Source organism: Microtus ochrogaster, chromosome 10, assembly GCF_000317375.1.
Source record: "Microtus ochrogaster isolate Prairie Vole_2 chromosome 10, MicOch1.0, whole genome shotgun sequence".
In the NCBI taxonomy this organism is placed as follows: domain Eukaryota; kingdom Metazoa; phylum Chordata; class Mammalia; order Rodentia; family Cricetidae; genus Microtus; species Microtus ochrogaster.
The window spans coordinates 42,757,577-42,771,962 of record NC_022016.1 but is presented as its reverse complement, the minus strand read 5'-3'; the positions used below and the strand labels follow the sequence as shown (position 1 = coordinate 42,771,962).

The following is a 14,386-nucleotide window of genomic DNA, read 5'->3' as shown; positions in this document are numbered from 1 at the left end:
TTATGTGTATTGGTGTTTTCCCTGCATGTCTGTGTGAGGATATTGGTTCCTCTCGAACTTACAGACAGTTGTGAGCTGCTAGGTGGGTGTTGGGAATTGAACCCAGATCCTCTTACCCACTGAGTCATCTCTCCAGCTCCCCTTGAGTATGTCTTATTTCCTTCCACAGCACCTCTTTTTCTCTTAACCTTCATGCTTAAAAAAATGTCTTTTAGTAGATTCTGACTCGGAGGCTGGAGAGATGGCTCAGTGGTTAAGAGCATTGCCTGCTCTTCCAAAGGTTCTGAGTTCAATTCCCAGCAACCACATAGTGGCTCACAACCATCTGTAATGAGATCTGGTGCCCTCTTCTGGCCTGCAGACATACACACAGACAGAATATTGTATATATAATAAATAAATATTAAAATAAATATAGAGACTGACTCTTCTTCAAGGAAAAGAAAAAAAACAACAAGAAAAACCCAAAGCCCAAACCAAATCAAACTGTATAAACCATCAGGGCTTATGACTATAAATGTAAAAATCTCCCACCGTACCAATCAGATCGAACAACAGAAAGAGCGGTAGGCTCTGAGCAAGAGAGCCCTGTCCTAAGAATGCAAGGTTGGCTCAACATATGAGCAGAAATGTGATTCACAGTATCACTATCACACAAGACCAAGCAGGATGTGGCCACTTGCTGCTGGGTGACCGTGGGAAGCAGTGGCCCTTAGAACCAGCTCGTCACCTGTGAAGGGATGCTAGGGTGAATATGTCTCCAGTAAACGTGGCTCAAATGCTGATCCACGCCCTAGCGTGACCCCAATGCACCACTGGTGGGGGCGCATCCACAGAGAGGGTCTGGGCTGTCTGCGTGGAAAGGGGTTCAGGGTCGGTGGGTGGCCGGGCCTTGCTCCATTGGATCAGAAGCACACTTTATATGCCAAATCCTGCCTCTAAACCTTTGTCCCCACGGCTACACCTAGCAGAACAGCCACCGTTCTGTGAAATCAGTGTACATTGTCCCCAGCTCAAGCCACACCTCATTCAGCCTTTCTCACCCACAACTGCTCCCTCTCCCAACTCTGAAGGTCCCAGCAGTGAACCCGTACTGCCTTCAGGACCCAACACTCCTCTTTCTAGTATCTGACCCCACCCAGATCCTCAGGTTCCTGACCAGTTTGGCACAAGAATGGGTGACATTCAGCCAGGTAAGGACCGAGGCTGTGACAATTCCATTTGCTTCCTCAGTCTGTGCCCTGTGGCCAGTGGCCCACGGCCCACACCCCCGCGCCTGCGCCCCACACCTCGCGCCTGCGCCCTACACACTCACTTGTTCGGATGGAAGATGGTGCTCATCTCCTCTGCCAGGTGTCTCCGGAGGATGTGCTTCCCGCTGGGGATGCCTAGGGCGGTGGCCATGGCCTCGGCATTGAACGTGGGCTCCAACACCAGCACTGCACCGTGAACACCGCTGTTAGTCAAGTTGTCTGCATACTCCTGAGGGCGGAAGAGTGAGGCGGGGTGGTCTCAGGGACCAACTGAACCAAGAAGAGATATGACCCCAACGGCAAGGGCTTTACCCATGCGGACCAACTGATTTGAAAGTGAAGGGGGCCTCTTCCTCATCCTCAGAGCCATAAACATAGGGATCTTAGATCACTGTCACTGCCTGGACCCTGGCAGGAGCCATAGATATTTATGGAAAGCAACATCGCTAAGAATTGCCCCAGCAACGAGAGCGTTTAACAGGGGTCCTATTATAGTAGTAAGTAATCCTTACAGAAAGTGCAGGACCTTGTCTGACTGGGTGACGGTGCCCACTTACACCAAAATGAGCATTGATTTGCTTGTCATTTGCTTAGGCTAGAGAACCACGCCTCCACCACCATCGCCCCTCACCTTCAGGTCGATATCACGCACCCACTTGAGCACCCGCTGGTTGGTCCAGACCACAGGGTCTGTGTTCTGAGTTTCACAGCGGGCTCGGCGCTCCTGGAGGACCTTGGGAGATAAGGACAGGGAGTCAGCCGAGGAGATGAGGGACACATGGAGGGTGCAGAGTACTGGACCCACAGCTTCCTGGACCATACCATCTGTGTTGTGAGAAATAGAAGGAGCTGCCTCCTAGGGTGCAGGGGACCAGGGGTGTAGACTGGGTAGAGACTCACACTCTGCCTACTCAGTGTTCCCCCAGGCCTGTGACATCGCTGCCCCAGAGATGGGAACAGTGATGGACATTTGTGGAGACTCTGCCTATGACGGGGAGGTTCTTAGGGTCTGTGCATCCTGGTTTAAAACACCGTCTGTGGGGGCTTGGGATGATTCAGCTGGCTGCCCTTTCACAGGTTCCCAGACAGAGAGCTTCAGTGGCATACCCTCTGTGGTCGTCTGAATAAGAATGGCCCCGAGACTCATATTTGAATCTATGGTTTCCATTGTGTGGAAATGTTTAGGACAGATTAAGATTAGGAGATGTGACCTTGTTGGAGAAGGTGTGACACTGAGGGTAGGTCCTGAGGTTTCAGAAGCCTATGCCGTTCCCAGTCTCCCTCTCTCTGCCTCTACCTGTGGGTCAGACATAAGCTCTGAGCTGCTGCTCCAGCACCACCCCTACCTACCTGCTGTCATGCTTCCTGTCATAATGGAGACAGATGGACCCTCTGAAGCTGTAAGCAAGCCCCAGTTAAATGCTTTTATAGGTTGCCTCCATCACAGCGTCTCTTCACAGCATCAGAGCAATGGCTAAGACACCCTCTCTAGGACTTCCAGCCCAAAGTTACCTTCAGTTTCCCTATCTCAGAGGATCCTGCTCCATGTACTACTGTCAGAACACCCCATGTCTGCCCTCTTCGTTACCCTGGGGCTTCTGGAGCCCAAGACCTGGTCCCCATCTTCTCCTTCTGCCCAGTCATGCAGTGGTGACCGGACCACAAAGCTGACCACCTTCTCTGTGATCCTCTGTCAACACTGGGCTACTTATGCTCTGGCATGGCTCCAGAGAATCAACCACGAGGACCCAATCCCGAGGACCAGCCTCTCAGGGACCTCCTCCGGGGGACTTGTAGGGGATTGGGGCTGGGGTCCTTTGTTCTCTGGCTTAGCAGAATTCAGAATCAAGGGGCATCCAAACTTAAGCTACCACAACAGCCAGGACTTTGGCTGCCACCCCCACCGGAAGCCCATTCCCTCCCATTCTCATTCTGTTTTGTTGCTGCTGCAGAGCTGAACTCTGGGGCTTGGGCACCATGGTCCTCTCGGCTGCATTTTCTTCCTTAATTGTCAGATGGTGATCTATGCAACAGCTCTTTGTTTATCTCCATGACCTCAGGGACTCTCCTTGATCCCCAAGGTGTTTCTCAGAGCTTTCCAAGAGCCCCGGCTGTCTTCCCCAGTGCTGTCACTGTGGACTTCAGTGGGTCTCCCTGATGAGCAACGGATTCTCTGAGATTGAGAGTTCCCTCAATCTGGCCATAGGCTCTTGTCTACTCAAGTAAGGAGTTGCTAGAATGAGGAGAGAGGAAGAGATGATTGGACGAAGGAATGGGTAAACGAATGAATAGGTAGACATATGAACAGATAGATGTGTTTATGGGTGGGTGGATAGACGGGGAGGAGATTGACTGTGGGTAAGTATATGGGTGGGTGGGTGAAGTGTTGGATGGACGGACAGTGGGTAGGTCAATAGATGGGAGTAGCTGGGCAATAGGTGGGCAGGTGGGTGGAGGGTTGGATGGGTAAACGGATGGGTGCATGGATGTGTGGGTGGGTGGATAGATGAGTGGACGGCTGGTTGGATAGATTGGGAGATGAATAAGCGAAGGGATGGATGGACCAGTGGCTGGGTGGGTGAAGGGTTGCACAGAGATTGGATGTGGAGAAGGGTTGTGGGATAGTCTTGCCCCTGCCCTGCCCTTTATAGTCCTCACCTCCCTGCTGAAGTTCACTTGGTACAGCAGCTCAATCCCCAGCAGGATGCTGACTTGGTGGAACTTCTTGGAGACGTTCAGGTGCTTCTCCAGGTCCCGCTTCATCAGGGAATTCAGCATCCTCCCGTCGACCAGGTGGTTCTGGAAGGCCTGGGAATACTGGGATAGGCCGATGTCGTTCAGCCAGGCCTTGGCCACCCAGTGATGGTCCAGGTCGGCTGCTTTGGACAGGCTGAGGAGACACAGCCAGAGAAAGAGAGGAGAGCGAGAGAGAAGTGGGAACGGGGAAAGTGTCAGAGGCAGGGGCAGGTGGAAGTGGGCTCAGAGCTGGGTAGAGAGGACAAAAGACAGGGCAGGGATAGACAAGAAAGCCAGAGACCAATGAGGAAAGGGATGGGATGATCAGAGATGTGGAGTCAGAGAGAGAGAGAGAGAGAGAGAGAGAGAGAGAGAGAGAGAGAGAGAGCAACTAAGACAGGCAGAGACAGACAGAAAGACACATAGAGACTCAGGCAGAGGCGGGAAGGGAGGGAGAGTAAGGCAGATAGGCAGACAGAACTAAAGAATAGCCGAGGATCGCAGGGAAAAAATGAATATCCTTGGACCACACCCAGGTTAAAACTGAAAGGGCAGAGTCAGGAGAAGTGTTACCTATAGCAGGTGTACCTCTGGGGGACCCCTCCTCACCGTGACCCACCCTATTCCCCTAGGGCTCTGCAGGACTCCTCAAAGCCCCAGCCTGACCATCCCCCTCCCCGTCCACCCGACTGCTACCCTCTGGTCCCTCTTCCTGACTGGAGAAGGATGAGAAGCCTTCATGGATCCACACATAGTGTTCCAGGTCTCCTGTCCCAAGACAAGGCTGTGGATAAGCCCTTCCCTCATTGGCTCATTTCTGAGTCAGAGAAATCCAGGTTGCCCTGTCCCCAGGCTGCTCTTGTTACCTCGCTGCCACACCTCAGACGTTTGCGCAGGTCAGAACCTCGGAAGCGTGCACATAGTAGGTATGCAACAACAGGCTTTAAAATAGTTATTCACTATTTTTATGTGTACGTGTGAGTGTGCCTGTGCCTGTGGGTGTAGGAGGCCAGAGGGTGTCTGCCCAGAATGGAGGTACTGGTTGTGAGCCGCCTGGGGTGCCTTCTGCAAAAAGACTTTGTGCTGATGGGTGGGGAATACACCTCGCTAAGATGGTTCCTAGATGTCATTCTTCTGACTGCCACACGGTGGCAGCCTCACAGAAGGAATGAGGTCCTGGCAACGCAGCTGCAGAGGGATCCTGAAAAATGACCTAGTGCTGGCTAGTGGGAGCACAACATTATCGAGGTGGGAGCCAGGGGCAGACATGAAGGGAGTACTCAGAACAAGGGAACACAATTGGCTTGCAAAGGGGGCAAGTGACATGCCCCACCCCGTTCCTATTTTAAATACTTCATCCCAACACCTGCTGAGCATTTTCTGGGCCTGCACTCAAGGTGCTGACAGGGTTCCCTCCTCCTCCCTCCCCCCTCCCCCCCGCGGGGGGGCTGTCTCTCCAGCTCAGGTTATTCTCCCCCCCCCCCCAGCTCAGGTTATTCCCCCCACTTCAGTCCTGTTGCTCTGCTTATTGCCCTCAAAGCACTCAACGCACGTTGCATTTAAGTACAAAGGGATTTATCCGCTGGTTTATTGTCCCTCGCCCCTAATTTAGGGTACAGGAGTGGCGGTCAGGACCAGGGCCGTGTTCGCTGAGAGTTGTGAACATAGGGACAATTATGTCTGAAGCCTGAACGGAATGGGTGAGTGGAACTGTGTTCATAAAGAAGCCGGTGAATGCTGTGGGGTGTGACCCTTCTCTCCGCTCTGAGTGGGTGTGGGGCTGATTGGCAGACACGCACTGACTACCTGAAGGCATGTTGCACGATTAATAAAAACTCAGAGAAAGATATTGGGGTTTGACCTGAAGACCAGAAAAGCAAAGCGGCCAGCCACTGGCTCTTACGTCGACCTCGGTCTGAAAATGGCGATCCTGCCTCCAGCAGTCTCAGAATGAGACAGAGATTGAGAGCTGTCTCCTCTTGTTTTGTGTTCCTTTCTAGTTCTGGGATTAAGGGCATGCACCACTACCGTCTGATTTCTATGGCAAGTTAGTGTGACTACTGGGATTAAAGTTGTGTGTCATTGCTGCCTGGTCTGTAAGGCTGGCCAGTGTGGCTGTCTTACTTTTCTGATCCTCAGGCAAGCTTTATTTATTAAAATACAAATGGAATCCACTATCCTGGCCGAAGGTCTGCACGAGTCCTGGCACCCTCTCCATCCCTCTGCTCCAGCCTCCTGGAACTGCTTGGCTGTTGTCCCACGACGGGATCCGTTGCCCACTATTTCCTCTTTATCATCTCCTAGAGACTCCCAGACACCTTTCAGGAACACCCCCAGGTCAGGGTCCTCTCTCTTGCCCACGGTCCCAGATCCCCACGTGCGTACCTGGCACATTGGGGTTGCCCTCAGCTTGTAGGTCAACTCCGTCACTAAATTGTCCTGGCAAGGACCAGGCTAGTTCACTCAGCCCATCCAGTGGAGTGAATGCTGCCTGGTGTGTCTCATACAAGGCTAGGGGAGGCTTTGGGTTCTACTCTGCCATGATGAGGCTCCTAAGCCAGAACATTCCAGCCCCAGATAATCTTTCTTCTGGGATGAGGGTTCCAGTACATAGTCCTTTCACTCTCCAGGGCTGGCCTACCTTGTCACAGAGGGCCTTTGCCCAGCCCCAGCCCTCACGGCCATCATGGCTCTGAATTGGATACTCGCAGGAGGGTTGTTGCTTATGGGACTGAGGGGAGAGTGCCCCCCAACCTTCTGAAGTCAACAGTGCCACACCTGCCCTGACTTCCTCAGCAGTGGCTCACTTGTAACCAGCACTGTCCCTTTACAGGCTCCCAAAGAATGTGTCTGGCCTTCAAAATGCCACTGCATTGAAATTTGCCCAGATTCTACTCAGAGCTGACATAGGAACTCAAGTCTGGCTTCCAAAGGAATCCAATCGCTATGTCGTTAACAATTGTCAGTACCTCTTCCTCGGGTGGAGCGAGGCCAGACCCCGAGGTCTGAGGACAGGCGTGTCATATAGAGGCATCTGGATCATGCTTCAATAAAAACAACGGGAGACTGTTCTGGGCCTGGGACCTTGCAACTCCAGGGCTCAGTTTCCTCTGTAAAAATAGAGATAGCCACACTCACCGCATGGAGTGGTGGGGACCAAAGGAGTTGGAGAACGGAAATCCCTAAGCCCAGATGCATAGGCAACAGTAGATAACAACTGTTTCTAATACTGTCACCATGGGAGGATGGAAAGACATGAATGCCGTTAGAGCCAGCTCTGACGAGGTACGACCTTTTCATATTGCCTGTCTGCACTCGATTCTTTATCTCTAAAATGGGGATGATTTTTCTGAGGCATGGGTGGAATGGGTGAGAGGAATTGTGTTCATAAAGAGACAGGTGAAGGTTTGGCGAGGGGGGTTGCTGGGTCCAGAGTGCCCATGTCCATTATCATAGTTGGAAGAGTTTGAGGCAACCCACCTTGGGACTCTGACCCCAGAATCCACGGCCTTTTAGAAGTTCTATGAGCCGGGCGGTGGTGGCACACGCCTTTAATCCCAGCACTCGGGAGGCAGAGGCAGGTGGATCTCTGTGAGTTCGAGACCAGCCTGGTCTACAAGAGCTAGTTCCAGGACAGGCTCCAAAACCACAGAGAAACCCTGTCTCGAAAAACAAACAAACAAACAAACAAAAAAAGAAGTTCTATGACCAAGTCAAAGGGCTCACGATGCAAAGTTATACAGACTATGACAGTTCATCTGGAGAAGGCATCGAAGCCTCTACTGGATTCCTAAAAGGATTCAACCCTGAACTTTTGGTTAACTCTTCCCTCTTTGCTTCACAGGTAAGGAAACTGAGTCCCAGAGTAGGCAAAGTGACCTGACATGGTGATTTCACAGTAGGTCTCGCTTCACAGGACCTGGGCTTTCTAATGTGGGGACCCCCACGTCTGTTAGGACCATCCTGCTTCAACTGTCCCCTGCACATGTGGTCATGCTTCTGAACCACACCTTTCTGAGCTCCTGGTCGATTCCAGGCTCAACTCTATCCATGGACCAGTGTTTATCCCCTCCATCCGCATGTCTATATGATGGCATCTGAAGTGGGTCCACGGGAGATGTTAGGGTTACCTGACTCCCTGACGGGAAACGATTGTCCCCCTCTCTGTGCACTGATCCAGTAAGAAGGCTGCTGTGTGGAACCAGGAGGGGTACCCCTGCTGGAGCCTGGCCGTCCTGGCACCTTGCTGCCCGAGACTTGTAGCTTTCAGAGCCGGGAGAAATAGATGTCTGTTGTTTATGCTACCCAGTTGGTAGCATTTTGTTACAGCAACCCAAGATGATGGGGACAGCCATGCTTTAGGGACAGTGGTGGACACTTAGACAGTGGTGGGGACTCCCTGCACTTCTGGGTTTTTTTTGTTTTTGTTTTTGGTTTTTTGAGACAGGGTTTCTCTGTGGCTTTGGAGCCTGTCCTGGAACTAGCTCTTGTAGACCAGGCTGGTCTCGAACTCACAGAGATCTGCCTTCCTCTGCCTCCCGAGTGCTGGGATTAAAGGCGTGCGCCACCACCGCCCGGCTCTCCCTGCACTTCTGAAAGCTGAAGCCAGCAGCCACACATTCTCGAGGAACACAGGCAGCAGGCAGGACACCTCCAGGATGTAGGGTGTGGTGTGAGCAGGAGGGGGTTACTAGCTTCAGAGGTCAGGATGGAAGATGCTTGAGGGCTTTGGGGTCCAGAGGATGGAAGGGGTCAGGAGGTGGCTGAGAGGGTGCTTCTGGAGCCCTCTGAATGAAAGTCCAGCAGGGTTGAAGGGTACCTCCTGGAGCCACCCCATCAGCCTTCGTCTGAGCCTGACCCCTCTGTTGCTGGCTCCAAGCTGCCAGCTTTAGGACCCTTCTCTGTAACCCTTGCCACCTAGTCCTGGCACCAGGGCCCTTCTCCTGCCTCATAAGATTGTGTTTCTCTGCTTCAGAACTGGCCTTCTTCTTCACCCCTCAGTTCTCTCTCTCTCTCTCTCTCTCTCTCTCTCTCTCTCTCTCTCTCTCTCTCTCTCTTTCTCTGCTAATTCACAAAGCAGCTTCTGCAGATAGTAGCACACACCATCAGGTTTGATTAATTAACTGTACAGAAACGACGGGAAACCAGCGAAGGAGATAATTATGCAAAACAGACCGCGTCAGGTTTACAAAACTGCCCCCCCACACACACTCTGAGCACCAAGGACTGGGTGTTGGGGGAGGGAGGCTTCCCTTTTCACAGGAGCTGCTCAAAAGATGGAAGCCCAGGAGGTCAAGAGAGAAGTGGGAAAGGGGTGGAGCTGGGAGGGGTGGTATAGGGGGGAAGTGTGCTCCAGTAAGGACAGTCTGGAGGGATGGGCTGCCAGCCACCATCAGATACACCTGCTAAGAGAGGCCTGGACCAGTTGGTTCTGTTCCTGTAAAAGACTTCCATGAGACTCTCTAGGACCTTTGTCTCCTCTCTCTCCTCTGTGTCTACTGTCTTCCCTCCTTCATTCCTTCACTCTGGGAAGAATAGATCTGAGTTTTGAGTAAGGCAGGCGTGTTAGCTGTGTGTGGCCTGGTCTCCACCAGCTGGGGTGGGTAGAAGAGTGCTGGGAGCCACCCACTCTCTTGACCCCTGCTCTGGGGTGGAGGTAGTCACCCGTGTTCTAGGCATGTGCGCCTCCCCCTGTGTGCTCATTTTTCTATGGTGCCAGGGCACGACTGGGCTATCTCTGCTACACTCAGTATCCTGAAACCTGGTGTGCCCCAGCATCCTGGTTGCCTGGGTGACAGGGAGGCTCGGGACAGAAAGTCCTTACTTTTCAGGCTTCAGTGGCTCACCTGCGGCCAGCCTCGGCGTCACGGTAGTCCTCGATGGCCAGGCGGAGCTTGCGCCTGTGCAAGGAGCTGCACACACCCAGGCCCAACTCCAGGTCCTCATCACTCAGGCTGAGAAGCACCTGTAGGAGGTAGACTTAGTGCCCAGAGGCAAGAGATGGGGCAAGGGGTAAGGAGGTTCTGGCCTTGGCCCCTGGAGCCCCAGACCCTGTCTCTGCTGCTGGGGTCAGTACAGAAGGGTCTGAGGGAACTGGGCTCCTCATCAGCATCCCCTTCCCAGCCCATCTCCCTAGACAGGGCACAGGACACCTCTGCAGCCTGTGATGGTTGATAACTCCCAACAAAGCCTGTCTCTAGTGAGTAGTGGCACATGCCTTTAATCCAGCACTCCAGAGGAAGAAACAGGTGGATCTCTGAGTTCAAGGCCAGCCTGGTCTACAGAGTGAGTTCCAGTACAGCCAGGGCTACACAGAGAAACTGTATCTCAAATAAATAAATAAACAAACAAACAAACAAATAAATAAATAGAAAGCCTATTTCTAGGAGCTGTGGGACCCATGTCCTCTGGGACCATCCTGCTTCAGCTCTCTCTGATGCATGGCTGTGTCTTTGTGTCACCCCTACTGGGCTCCAGAGGTCCTGGGCTCAGCTACAGTCATTTGTCTGTTGTTTGGGTGGGATACTGTTTGGACCAGGATGGGTGAGGCCACCATCTAGGCTAAGGAACTCCCCAGTCCAGCCCTGTTCCTCTCTGCCAGCTAAGGAGAGGTTGAGTACCAGCTGAAGTTAGTCCCATTTTAAGGACAAAGAAGCGTGACTCCAAGGGGCTGTTGTTCCTTGCTAAGAAGACTGGTTTATTGGTGACCTGGACCTACAATAAGTTGGCCCACTTCTAGATTATACCTCCTCTTGTCCTCAGAGGACAATGGAGACAGTCAACTCCTGGGAGGGGAGGGCACCCATGGGAAGGTACAGGGGCGGGCATCCCCCAGGGGCATCCGCCAGGGGCATCCCCCGGGGGCATCCCCCAGGGGCATCCGCCGGGGGCCTCCGCCGGGGGCATCCGCCGGGGGCATCCGCCGGGGGCATCCCCCGGGGGCATCCCCCAGGGGCATCCGCCGGGGGCATCCGCCAGGGGCATCCGCCAGGGGCATCCGCCAGGGGCCTGAGCTGCCTACCTTCCCACTCTTGACATTTTCTGCACAGGCCTTGACGTACATAGGCATGGCCATCACCACCTCCAGCCAGGCCTGCACTGTGCCAGCCTTCCAGTGGGACATGGGCGTGGTCCTCACCAGCTCCACGTGCTGTAGCCGGTCCATCTGCTCCTCGCCCTCGGACAGGCTGAGGCTGTGCCGTGTGGGGCTGCACTGGCTGTCGGAGTCTGCAACACACAGGACACAGAACCTTGCTGTGGGGAGGAGCCACATTCTGGGTGAGGGTGGGGAGAGGGGACTCCAAGGCACAAAACCAAAGTGATTCTCCTGGTAGTGTTTGCCCATGCTCCAGGGGATGGCCTTACATCCATGCACACACAAGAAAATCTGATAGGTCTCAGAGGCCATTAAAGAAGAGGAGGGAGAGAGAAAGTTGGAAGGGAGGTATGCGTAGTGTGTGTGTGGGAACCCAGGGAGAGTTGAATGGGAAGGGGTGGGGTAAATATGATCAATACATGTATGAAATTGTCAAATCAATCCATCAATCAAAGTGGCTCTGGTTGGCCACCCAATCCCCATTACAAAGTCTTCTCTGTTCTCCCCGAAGAGGAAGAAACATGATATTCCAGAGAGAAACAAACCTAATGCAAAAATGCAAATCTTCCAATGCCGGCCCTAGACAGCAGCTGCTAGTAGTTAGTTAAATAGTCTCTGGGAGACACAAACGCCCGTGCTCACAAACCCGCATGCATAGCTCTGTCCTGCTAGATGCTTTGGCCAGACAGCACGAGGGACATTTGCGGGACACTGTCCCTTCTCAGTGGAGAATTCCACTGCAATCTTTGGACAGTGTTGGAAGAACATCCATGGCTTATTTTATTCTGCACAGGCTTGGGGAGGTAGTGGGGCGGAGGTTGTTTCCAGATTTACACTCTTGTAGATGCAGAGTGGCAAGGAGCACTCTGGGCAAACAGGTGATTTGTTTTCTTGAGCTAGATGGGACCCAGCTGCATCTATTAAAACACAGAAACCTGTCCGTGGAGTAGCCTCACACACAGAAGGAAATGAACCTCCAAACAGGTCGGTATAGTGCTTGTGTTGTAAGCATGAAGACTTGAGTTGGATTCCCTGAACCCACGTAAAAAGGAAAGGTGGATGGGCCCGGCAAGATGGCCCAGTGGCTGACAGTGCTCACTCTGTAAGCATGGCGACCTGACTTCAACCCATGTCAAAGCGGAAGGTGACAACTGACTCCACAGTAATCCTCGGTCTCTGTCTCTACACGCACGCCGTGCACATGCGTCTCCCACAATACACACACTAATTATAATTATATGGAAAGAAGGGATGGCGATCCCTTCATGCAATCCCAGGGCTGTGGGAAGTGCTGACAGGTGGATCCCTAGGGCTCCTGGACCAGACAGCCTGGCTACAAGGAGAGCACGGTCCAGTGAGAGGCTCAAAACACACAGGTGAACGGCGCCTGGGGCAGGAAAGCTGAAGTTGGTCCGTGGTCTCCATCCTTGCATGCACACACAGGAACACACACCTGTACCCATGCCTACATACACATGCACAAATACGTGCGTGTGCCCCTGAATGTGAATGTGTACCTGCAGACACAGGCGTGAACGTGCATGAACATACACATGCAGAAATATGTGAGATGTGTGATTTTGAACTGCACATGGGGGGTGCATTCCTGTAAGCCCAGTGCGGGAAGATCAGGAGTTCAAGATGCATACATTGATTGTGTGTGTGTGTGTGTGTGTGTGTGTGTGTGTGCACACACAGTACAACATGGGTAAATGTTAAAAAATCTTTATCCATGGATGATCAATGACATTGTTAATAACTGCATGAGTGTGCATGTGTGTGTGCATATGCATGTGTGTGTGTATGTTTGTGTGTGTGCAGTGTGTGCATGTATAAGAGTTGATCTTCCTCACACCTCCAGCTGTGTATGGAGCACAAGGTAGGGGAGCCCAAGGGGCCATACAGGCTCCCACCATCAACTCACATACTCCGATTTAGGTACACAACCAGCCCCCCTCCTGCCTTCTACCCCAAATCTGAACTATAAAGTGGAGAATGTGGCAGGTGGGGGTGTCTTTAGGGTCATAAACCATCAACTAAGCTGTTATTTCCCAAATGCAGGCCTGATACATCAGTTTCCATGCCTGGGCTTCCATCAGTTCCGGGTTTATTTCCCCTCCTTCTCAGCCCTCAGAGTAGAAATAGGTCACGTTTACAGCCTGGCTGCTCAAGCACAGGGTTGGAGTCAGAGGACTGGGATGAGAATGGGGATTTGTTACCACCCCAACATGCGTGCACACACGCGTCTCTCTCTCTCTAACACACACACACACACACACACACACACACACACACACACACACACACACACACACCCCTTACAAGATGCTAAGAATACTGACAACACTGATCCCAGCCTTGGTACAGAGGCTTTCCAGGAAGGCTCAGGCCCCGTGGAGGCCACTGTAGGTGCCAAACACAGGAATAGCCACAGGGTTACATCTAACCCCTTGCCTGCTTTTCTGAAAAGCATATGCCTGGCTCACCAGTAGCCCTTCACCTTAAATGCTTGAGGCCCTTGGTTCCATCCCCAGCCTGGGGAAGAAAGACAAAGTCCTGGTCTAATATTCCTTTTGTCAGACCATAGCCACGCCCTTCAGTTCCTCACCTCTCCATCTGATTTTGATCACACTGAGGACCTGGGTATTGGTGGCAGAGTGGTCTGATCCACAAAGCCCCAGATGATCATGTCTAGTCCAACGCATAAAGTGCTTGGGAGAGTGGTCTGGCCTGGAGGTTGAAGGTCAACATAGGGGCTTTGTTCTTCATTGCTTTACTCTTCTTCCCTCCCTGGTGGGTTGGGAACTTCACCCTCTGGGCCTTTAGTTTGCATGTAATTGTTCTCAGAGAAGGCCTCTGAGACATCAGCATCGCCCAATATCAGGCTAGAGGTAAAGGTTTTAGGACCTCATGGCTCAGGGGTAGCCTAGCTTCTGTGGACGTCCTGGTGGTTTGGTGGCATGCTCCCGTGACACACCCATTGCTTTAGTGTCCCTGTCACACCTGCTATTCAGAGTCAGCTGACCAAGACCTACAGCTCATCCATTGTTTTCAAATGTCCCATCTCAGGTAGTCAGAAGGGACACCAGGAATTCCTAGCAACACTTGCTTCTACAGCGCTACAGCCTACCTTTAATCCTGAAGGCCTCAGTCATGGGATACTGTGATCATGACTACTTTTTTTGTTTTGTTTTTTGTTTATCACTTCTTGTTATATCAGAGACAGATTCTGGGATTCTATTTTCTGACTAGCCAAGAAGGTGATTGAAAATCTCCTTTGGGCCAGGTGGTGGTGGTGCAC

At 52.4% G+C, this 14,386-nt stretch overlaps 1 protein-coding gene across 3 annotated transcripts in view; it reads right to left on the bottom strand.

Moving 5' to 3' along the window:
- The window catches only part of Kazn (kazrin, periplakin interacting protein), a 930,141-nt gene that overhangs the window by 7,647 nt on the left and 908,108 nt on the right, over window positions 1-14,386 (bottom strand). For all 3 annotated transcript variants that reach the window (XM_026781851.1, XM_026781852.1, XM_013348430.2), the window contains 5 exons: window positions 11,011-11,216; window positions 9,836-9,954; window positions 3,912-4,143; window positions 1,885-1,986; window positions 1,316-1,482 (listed from right to left, as the gene is read on the bottom strand). In XM_026781851.1, coding sequence (XP_026637652.1) covers window positions 1,316-1,482; window positions 1,885-1,986; window positions 3,912-4,143; window positions 9,836-9,954; window positions 11,011-11,216 — 826 coding nt within the window. The remainder of the gene's footprint in view (window positions 1-1,315; window positions 1,483-1,884; window positions 1,987-3,911; window positions 4,144-9,835; window positions 9,955-11,010; window positions 11,217-14,386) is intronic.